This window comes from Schistocerca gregaria, chromosome 6 (assembly GCF_023897955.1).
Source record: "Schistocerca gregaria isolate iqSchGreg1 chromosome 6, iqSchGreg1.2, whole genome shotgun sequence".
Lineage (NCBI taxonomy): Eukaryota > Metazoa > Arthropoda > Insecta > Orthoptera > Acrididae > Schistocerca > Schistocerca gregaria.
The window spans coordinates 402157888-402167908 of record NC_064925.1 but is presented as its reverse complement, the minus strand read 5'-3'; the positions used below and the strand labels follow the sequence as shown (position 1 = coordinate 402167908).

The following is a 10021-nucleotide window of genomic DNA, read 5'->3' as shown; positions in this document are numbered from 1 at the left end:
AAAACAACCCATATCGCTGGTGTCAGGCAAAGCCAAAAACTACGTGTATTCCAAAAAATTGAATACGGAAAATATTCGCACTTATCTGGCCGCTATCCGGTACACAGAAAAATGACAGTGCAAATCTCTTACAAACTAGAGGCCCTACCCCCTCATGTCCACGAAGTCTTAACTAATAGCAATTAAAGTAGTTAAGATTTAATAAACGGTCTTTCGATACTTATTTTGTAAGAAATTGTGACTGAATTCACCTAACCTAAAGCAAAGAGATACCTTACATCCCTTAGCATTTCTACAAGCTGCCTGCCTTAAAAAAAATTACGATCCACCAAATAATTACTCCCGTTTCATATATCTAGCTAGCACCTTACACTACAGTTGCTTGGCTTACGTTAATGGGAAAAACATTGCACATATTGATCTATAAGAGAAAAATCATTTCTTTCGAATAAAATTTCTGTTCTCCGCACACACATCTTTAAGGTCCTTAACCAAAAACAACTGTATTGACGGAAATGGTCTATTCTGAGTTTCATCCATACAGTACGCGCAACAACCATTAAGTCACCGCAACACATTCTCAGTTTCATTGAAAAAATAACAAAAAAGAACAAGGAACTGCTAAACCTTATTCTGAATGCTATGAAAAATGCCCTTTCCAATAATTCCGATGAAATCCCCTATTAGTGAAAAATAAGCAATATGTACATCAGGAAGCACACTAGTGCGGTACTGCTGACATACGCGCTACACCTCAGTACGTGAAACGGAGCGAAAATGACGTCTCCTGTTAACATGGAGTTAGTAACCAATAACTACCGATGCCCCAAAATTATACAGTTGCCAATGTATTTTTTATTTGGGCGATTTTAATTGGATACTCAATGCAAACCATTGCAATAATCAGTTTATATAATTTTGAACAAACTTCTCAGTTGCATTAATGGCATGCATAATTTGCTTAAGTACCAGGAGTGGCATCATATGCAACAAATTATCCATCTCCTACCACTTACCTTTGAGAATTTCGTTGACACCTGCACTTGTCTTAAGTTATTTGCATCACTGAGCTTAGATTGAAGACAGATGCATATTACAGTTGTCACAACATAATGTGTACGTACCAGCAACGTCAACTCATCGTTCAAAAAACAAAAATTTGAGCAATTCATAAAAAGCTTGCTACATAATAAAGCCCCTTCCCACCTAAAAACCAACACCTAGACGTTAATTGCTTTGTGTCCACAGGCATTTACGTAGATCATTTCGTCAACACTGAAATAGTCTGAACATTATAGGCAGGTACTTCAATCTCAAGCGGTGGACACCAAGCAACAGCAACCCCAAAACATGTAACATTCACACACTAAGAAACTCATAATCCGTTACTAATAGTTACACCTATCACAACCTGCCACCTTTCCACTTAGAAAAAAATTACGTTCCTTATCTCAGGTTATTAAGCACATCAGGATGATAAAGCAAAGGAACGGACACTCAAACCGGGAACAGACTCACATGGAAACTGGATTCGTCAAATTAAAACACCACAAGTTTAAAAAATCTCAAGTTTCAGACTTTTATTTGTATTGGACAATTTGTACGTACATCTTCAGGTATGCAATGTGAAGTCTAGCGTCCAGCTACGTCAGCGCCATTATCGTAGTAACCACTGCGCCTCTGGTGAGCGCTCACAGAACTTCATAATGCAACCACCACTAGATGGAAGCAGCACAGCAATGTGCGGCACTTATCGAACTATTGCTGCTCCCATTCCTGAACTAGAATCCAGAGCCAATAATGCTTCCAATTTCGCACCACTATTTGCACAGGGCAATACGTTTCCTACACTTACCGCACAGGAATTCATCCCTGAGAAAATAAGCTCTTCATAATACTACCAATATCCCACTAATATGCACATACTTGGAAGGGTTGAAATAAGAAAGCACATTTAATTCTAGCCACTTTTAGTCACTCATTAGAATTACAAGTTCACTACATACTCCCTAAATTTACAGCAATTTTCCTTTCCTAACACTTCCCTTTAAATGCCAAAAAACAAAGTTTAGAAAATATGGTTTCAACTATCAAACATGGAATGAGCAGAGCATGTACAGTCATCAACTGACCATGTAACAGACAGGTATTCTCTTAAGAGAAAAATGTTACAATACATGTATCTACACGTTTACATCAACTGCAACTATTTAGGAGATCTTCAAAACAAAATTGAATTAGTACATACTTTACTAGAGAAACATTTTATTGCCTCTTAAGACTGATTCTTGCTGGCAGTTAACACTGAAAGGTGCACATTTGTATCAAAGTGGTCAAATTTATTCCACTGCTGAGGTTTTTGTGGTCTATTTTTCTTTTTTCAAAAATCTTTGTACAGTAAAATTGTATTCACTGTTCACAATAAAAAAAGATAGCTATTCTATGTTACAGCATGACGAAACATATTACAACTCGAAAGTAGGAGTGGAAACAAAACACTTTTAAAAAGGAAACAACTCAAATGAAACAAAATCCTCCTGTTATTACAAAATATTGTTTCTTTCACAACTCAAACACACACACAATATTCGTCATTCCATTTGGTTGTAAACGTTTCTTTACATTTCATTACTATTAATGAATTACTTCCAATATCGTCTTTACAAGGCTGCCCTCAGCCTATAATCCCTGCTTTATTTCAAATTCGTAATGGGGGAATATTCACAGTTTAAGTGAGAAATGAAAATCAAATTTAAATAAAACCATGTGTTGTGAATGATTTAGTATATTTTAAAATCCCCCATATAAAATTATTAAATTCATATTCCACTTCAAAACTTGGAGTTAAGGAGTGAGCCTGGGTATCAGTGTTAAAGTTCTCCCATTCTTTCAATACTGTCACACAATGTATCAGGACTAAACTACCACAGTAAAAAATTAGTCACTCATACAGTAAAACAGGGTACATTGCAAGGGTTTTTATTTATTTATAAAAAAGACCTACCGGTACCTTAGCCCAAATGTTTCCAACTAACACAGCACACGCCATAGAACTTCAATCTTCAGAACTGTTTCGATGGTTAGACAGAAAGAAAAAAAGAATGACTATGTAATCCATCATCGAAGTCTTTCAAACTGATGTGAATTTTTTCACTCCATAGTTCCAAGCTTTTAGTGAAGCAGGAACACGTCGCTCACTTTCTGTATACAAGTCTTTATAGCACACTTCTCATTATGCATCCTCTTCATCTTCTTCACCTTCCCCTTCTCCTTCACCCTCATCTTCTTCCTCTTCTGAAACAAGTAGATTTGAGTTAAGTAAAACATAATGCAACAGCTCACAAAGGCACAATTATCATGGAACATTTTAACCAATGTAATACAAACCTTCTCCCTCATCTAATTCTTCCTCTCCTTCTGGAAGTTCTTCCTCTTCCTCCTCCTCCTCTCCTTCCACATCTTCCTCATCCTCTACGTCATCCTCCTCGCCATTCTCCTCTTTTTTCTGTTTTTTCACATCTTCTCCTTTAGACTGAAAGAAAGAAATAACTTGTAAATGTACATATCAATTTTGTTTACAAACATTCATATGACGTGTGAACTAATTAACTGTACACAAAATATTTACCAGCTGTCAAACTTAAAAGTCAACAAGTGATTTGTAAATGAGAAACTAAACTTGAGCCTATATATACTGATTTTATCTGTAAGTATCGACGCTGCAATTTCGTAATTTTTTCTTTACAATAAACTGCAACCTACAACACTTTATGGCTGATTTACTACGCCACAGCACAGCGAAATGAAAGATACCCCAAGAAAGGTTGTGGCTGTTTGCGGTTTTTCCAGAGATATTTACAAATTTCAAACAGCATTTTCTCAAAAATGGGAGCTGGCATGTTGGAGGAATTTAATATATTTTATTTGCACTTGACTACTTGCAATTAAGTGTTCTAGCTCAATTCATTTCTGATTAATGGCGAAACTACAAAGCAACGATTGTGCTGCCAAGATCTCAAAAACAGATCATTGCGAAACTCTTCATATACTACATTTTTCCTTTTTTTAAAAAAATCTAAGTGCTACGAAATTATTCTTACCGTCATATGAAAAATTTGCGTTACATACTTGCGGCAGATGCGCTAAGGTTTTATTTTTTAATCACAAAAACGCCGCATTAAAAACATTCTATTCGTACACGACTTGATATAAGTTTTTACCAAGTACCACAAAGCGCATCTTAACACAAATATGCAACGCTAACTTCATTATAAGTGACGATACGGAACACTGGGAAAAATTAGTCTTTTTAATTTACTTATAAACTGCTTTCAATACACGGAAAAGGTCTGTGCAATATTACTGTTATTAATCATTCAAACATTCCTATTTACACAGCCCGTTTTTCGATAAGCGGAAAGCACCACAAAGTGTTTATGCGTGCCCCGGCAAGCAATACAAGCTTATTACGCAGGGTGCCACTTCTCTGGAAGCGTAACTTACAATACAAGTAAAAAACATAATGGCGTAACTAAAGACAAAAGAACCTGCGAAGCGGAATCAGCGTGAAAGGAACACAGAAAGAGCGCGAAGATCAAGACATAAAGGAACAGCAAACCATTGCTAACGACATCGATTTTCTGGTAACCTGTAGAGAGGCTAGGTTCTCGAGTCCGCCCCTCTCCGCGTCTATGCTTGTGATTGGATGCCACGGACAACTCCCACCCTACGGCTCCTCCCCCAACTAAATCTCCCCTTTTGCGACTTTATGGCCGCATATTACTATATGCGCTGTGTAACACGCCGGAAACGATAAAACAAACACGCAAAGAAAAAAAAAAGGACATTTTGATTAGCTGTAAATATGTGGACCATCTAAAGATGAAACGAAGTCAGCAAGAACATACTGCTAGCCGAAGTTTATTCACAGCAACAAGTTAACGTAAAGGATTTTATGTAAAACTAAAAACACGCATAAATTATCACACTAAAAAATCGAAGTCTCTGAAGGAAATCCTAACGCCATGACTAAGCCATGGTAGAACTACTTTTTAAAAATAAATATCACTACGAGTTCAAAGATAAAAAATAAATAAATAAAAAAAATAAAAAATGAATACGATACTGCAATTTCACATAACAGCTACGCTACGACACTGAATTACATAAGTTCAATCAAAAACTGAACTCGAGCTTAAGATTCCCGCGCAGTGCTACCATTTGCAAACCCATACCGGCATTCACATAATTGAAGTTGCGAAATCGGCTGACAAAATGCACACACAACGCAGATAACATTAACAAAATCTAACTTTAACACTAATTATCTTCACATTATCCACAAATACTAATGTTATGTCAACACGATAGTACTCACAACCCAACACTTTAAAGCGTCGTCCTACATTACCACACGAGTAATGCTTCACATATATTACTCACCTCTGCTGGCCTCTTAGTGCCTTTAACTTCTGATTTTGCATCACCTCCCGCCTTCTCGTTGTTTTCTGTAACTTTGTCGACAGCGACTTCAGAGTTATTTTCCTTAGAACTCATCTTTACCGGAGAGATTCGAAGTGTACTTCGCGTAACGCACTTCCAACTGGCTTTGTTCAAAAATGAAGATGGCGCGGGCTTGAAGCTCGATAAACCGGTGATTGGTTGATGACGCAAAGAACTTTGTCGAAGTCCATATAAGAAATTGAACCAGTTATTTCGAACAGAAAAAATATTACTCTCGTAAATTCAAAATAACTGCAGATGAAATTTCGAATTTGGGCAGAAATAAAATATATAATTTGCTAAAACGAGGGGTTGGAGAGTACATTCACCGAAAATAGCAATTGGGTTTGAGGCTATCAAAGCCTGTCAACCAAAGATATATCTGTAGTTTCCGCGAGATCTCGATGACATGATGTCGATATATAGCTAATGCAAACTCTATCAGTACTAAAATTAATGAACTATGTTTCAACTATTAATACTCGAAAAATCTTTGAGAAATATTACTTAATTTTCTCATAGAATATTCTGTAAGCAAGTAAGAAAAAATGTAATTTCTATCACACGTACTAACTGCTTAAAAAGACGCGAACAAACAAATATATTCACTACATTTGCGTTATTTTAACCTTCCAGAATATCCGTCCATGAGAACTTACTTCTTTTCATTGTTATATTTCGTTATTAAATTCCATTATAAAATTTACTTTTTTAGAAGGGAAGACTGTAGAGAATATCTATCAACTTGACCCTATTGTAAACTGCTATTTACTGAGCAAATATATTTTAAATTAATTAAGCATTTGTTACGACAAAGAATAACTTTGACTGTGGAGCAGCTTATATCTTTGTTGTCTATCTCTTAACGACTGCACGGTACTCTCAACTCTGTCTGTGTAGATCTTTGATTGCAGGCAACATGGTGAGTAGAAATTGTGATTGATGTAATCCGTAAGCATCTGTGAATTAAAATGGTATTGGATATTAAGTTATATTGTTTTATGTTCCTAAAAATATCTTTTATGTTATTTTTGTAAAAGTTAAATAAGTTAGTAATTAATTTATTTTATTGTTGTTTGATATATAGGTTAACGTTCCGAAACAACGTAGGACGTTCTGCAAGAAATGCAAAAAGCATAAGCAGCACAAAGTAACTCAGTACAAGAAGTCTAAAGAAAGGCAAGCGTCACAAGGACGACGCCGTTACGACAGAAAGCAGCAAGGTTTCGGTGGACAGACGAAACCCATATTCAGGAAAAAGGTGAGGTTGTCAGTTACTGTACATTTTATCTATGCTGCGCCGAAGTGAAAAATGCGTTCGCTGTTAACTTCTGTTAAAGTGCCAGGGAATTACATTCATTGTTAAAGTGGTAGCAAATCACTTGTCCAGATTGAAAAGAGTGTTGTGTACATTGGATTCTATTCCATGCTTTGCTCTTTTGAAATGATCGTAAAACATTGGATGTTACAAGTATAATTGTGGATGGGACTGGTCACTGGGTGTTAACCAAAGCATTTTGTGTACTACAGTCAGTTTCATCCAGATGAATAATTAAAGTGGTCAGCATTTAGCGTTTTTACATGCAAATTAAGGAGATAGCTTTCACTGCGTTTAATAATTTGCGACTAATAATTTATGTTGAATTAAGTAGGTAATATTAAAATGTTAAGTTTCAGTTCAAATTTAATATTTCAGGCGAAAACTACGAAGAAAATAGTTCTGAGAATGGAGTGCACAGAATGCAAATACAGGAAACAAGTTCCTTTGAAACGCTGCAAACATTTTGAACTTGGTGGTGACAAAAAGAGGAAGGTATGTACAGTTGATTTAAGACCTACAGAAGGATGCATAACCAGTTTCTCCCAAGAGTTTTCGAGTTACAACCATGTATTACACTGCTTTAGTAATGGTTATGATCAAGGAACCTGTTTTAAAGGTTATGCATCCTTTCATCATTTTTGTTGTGAGCAATTTCCATGTCTGGTTTCTAATTTGAACTTTTCTTTCTGTTGTAGGGCCAAATGATCCAGTTCTGATTATTTGTAAATATGGTTTATTAAATAAAATGATCATAACATAACAAGTTCCTTTTATTTATGCAAGTTTTCATAAGTTCACTAACAATTAGTCACTGGAATCAGTGTCAGATTCAATCTCTTCCCTCACTTGTACCTTGGACAGTGCTCCGTAATTGCTGAAACCAAAACAAGACAAATTAGAGTATATTAATCAGTGCTAATGACGGAGAAATTAATTTTCAAATTTGAGATGAAGTTGATTTGTTGGACTGTGATGTGCATGAACTAGAAGTGACATCTAAGTAAACAAAGTATGTCCCAGTTACAATCAATTACTATTAACATTTAAGATATAGTGAGCCAGAACAAATTAGCAGTTGCATCATAATTTCAGTGTTAAATAAGTAAAGAAACAGTTTGTAAAATAGCCCCAAGGTAATGAAGTAAATGGACTTTTAATGATGAATGAGGTTTAATATTACTACAGTCATTACAACACAGTATATTTTGATGTATTGTCTGGAATAACATGCCTTTGCTGTTATCCAAGCAATTTTAATACTTGATCTCGAATTGTATTTTCATTTGATTGAGAGGAAAATGTTATGAATGGGGGAAATAATATTGACAGGAAATACTGTTTCTGTATAGTGCAGGAATTAAACGATCTACAGGTACAAAATGCCATGGGTACGTACTCAAGAACACTTGGATCCATTCCTTCAGCTTGCATCTTCATTCTTACTGCCTGTACTGGAACCCCCACTTGAATCATACGTACAAACTTTGAAAGTGCAGGATCAATTTGTGGTTGAGGGTCTGGTTGCTCTGTTGTGGTTTCATTAGTAACTGGTGGCTGCAGTTCTTCTGGTTTATCTGCACTATAAGACACTGTAACTGGAACCTCTTCAAGACCAGCAATGGAATTTAGCTGAAAGTTGAAAAAGTAAATTCTTAATAAATTTTTGAAGTTCAAATTGGGGACTATACTTGACAAAGAATTTAAATGTTTTAAGTATTTTTATTGCCATGCAATACCTCACAAGATCAAGCCACTACTCCTGCTTTTACATGTTTGAAAACGCGTGAAATTGTAATAGCAGATGGGGGTCTTTAACTGTGAAAGTACTTGATCTGATGCTTTTAAAGTAATTAAGAATTGAGTGACTGGTGTCTAGTAGTGGTTTACTACCTCTTTACTTAGCTTAACTCTGGAAGGTGTATACACACTTGGAGAGAGCCGACACATGGTGGTCTTCAATTTTGAAGCTCTAGTGTCATAATGAAGTGCATAGATATAAATAGCAAGCTGAGGCATATGAAAGGCAAGAGGATATTGGTATGAAGAATATAGTATGGATGTATAATTACTTAGTTCTAAGAGCACACTAAAATTATTCTAGGGAAGCTTGTGTGTAATACAGTCTACATGTCATGAAAGAGGGGGTGGTACTTTGTCACCAATTAAAGGAATTACTGCTGGAATACATAGTATATCTTTAGTGTTACTATCTCACACAGAACACTTTGGTAGAGATGAATTCAGCTTTCCTGCACTTTATTAATGCTGTGTGTGTGTGTGTGTGTGTGTGTGTGTGTGTGTGTGTGTGTGTGTGGGGGGGGGGGGGGGGATGTTGAATCTGTTAATGGGTGAAATGTCAGAAAATGTAAGTATTTGTCATTTCATTTGACTACTGGATTATTACATACTAAAATTTAATGATTGTTGGGTGTTATTATCTATGTAAACATTTTGTAAAAATCTAGTAAATAACTTTTTGTGCTCTAGTAGGACAGTGTCCTTGGAATCATTACCGTATGCCTGCAGAGCATATATTCTTGGTCAAATATATTTCCACCTTTTTAAGGGCATATTGTACTTCCCTGAGCATCTATTCTTAAGCAAAACTTACAGCTATTGTAAACATGAACCTTAGTTTCACCACCACATTGCTTTACTAGGCATGGTCCTATTAAGAGGTGAGTCATTGCATTCCTCTAACCTTTGAACTGACTTTGCCCAGCCAGTTATTTAGGGAACTTCAGTTTAACATTACTAATTATGTGCACCTCACTCTTTTTTTTTCCCCTTCCACCCTATCAAACATCGCAAGAGTTGTTGAAAGTGAAGTATACAAGGACTGACTGCATTGTGCAAAACAAATTAATGGTTAAATTGACACTTATTAACACCACACAGCTGACTGTATTGACATTGCTTTAGCATAGTTTAGGGAATTGCTATTTAAAATGTATTGTGCATTCATTTCTACATACACAATTATCAGAGGAAATTCACACAATGTACCTGACAAATTTCATGGTACCAACCTGCAAACCATTGGTTTACTAATTTGAGACAGTCTAATGAGCTGCTTAACCTGGATGAAAATTTACTTTCTCTAATTATTCAAGGATCGTGTTAGCCCACTAGATTTGACTTTTTTTTTTTCCAAGGAAAGTGAAGTTTGCACCCACCTCTGTAATACAGCACGTAATT

At 35.8% G+C, this 10021-nt stretch overlaps 3 protein-coding genes across 5 annotated transcripts in view; 1 reads left to right on the top strand and 2 right to left on the bottom strand.

Moving 5' to 3' along the window:
* Positions 1 to 1554: 1554 nt before the first annotated feature.
* Positions 1555 to 6271, bottom strand: LOC126278704 (glutamic acid-rich protein-like). Of its 2 annotated transcripts, none has more exons than XM_049978974.1 (3): positions 5443 to 6271; positions 3388 to 3532; positions 1555 to 3294 (listed from the first exon to the last, which is right to left on the bottom strand). In XM_049978974.1, the coding sequence occupies exons 1-3, from the start codon at positions 5554 to 5556 to the stop codon at positions 3233 to 3235; spliced, it is 321 nt and encodes a 106-aa protein (XP_049834931.1). In that variant the 5' UTR covers positions 5557 to 6271; the 3' UTR covers positions 1555 to 3232. The 2 variants fall into 2 exon arrangements, with proteins under 2 accessions (XP_049834931.1, XP_049834932.1); XM_049978975.1 differs by having other exon boundaries at positions 1555 to 3291; positions 5443 to 5848.
* Positions 6272 to 6318: 47 nt separating this feature from the next.
* LOC126278705 (60S ribosomal protein L44) lies at positions 6319 to 7586 on the top strand. 2 transcript variants are annotated; one of them, XM_049978976.1, is made up of 4 exons: positions 6319 to 6424; positions 6590 to 6763; positions 7199 to 7315; positions 7519 to 7586. In XM_049978976.1, the coding sequence occupies exons 1-4, from the start codon at positions 6422 to 6424 to the stop codon at positions 7537 to 7539; spliced, it is 315 nt and encodes a 104-aa protein (XP_049834933.1). In that variant the 5' UTR covers positions 6319 to 6421; the 3' UTR covers positions 7540 to 7586. The 2 variants fall into 2 exon arrangements, with proteins under 2 accessions (XP_049834933.1, XP_049834934.1); XM_049978977.1 differs by lacking the exon at positions 6319 to 6424 and adding an exon at positions 6447 to 6476.
* LOC126278703 (WASH complex subunit 3) overlaps positions 7540 to 10021 on the bottom strand; it is a 48500-nt gene continuing 46018 nt past the window's right edge. Inside the window, exons 3-4 of the mRNA XM_049978973.1 lie at positions 8220 to 8452; positions 7540 to 7697 (exon numbers count right to left, since the gene is read on the bottom strand). Of these exons, the coding sequence (XP_049834930.1) occupies positions 7628 to 7697; positions 8220 to 8452 (303 nt within the window). The 3' untranslated portion in view covers positions 7540 to 7627. The remainder of the gene's footprint in view (positions 7698 to 8219; positions 8453 to 10021) is intronic.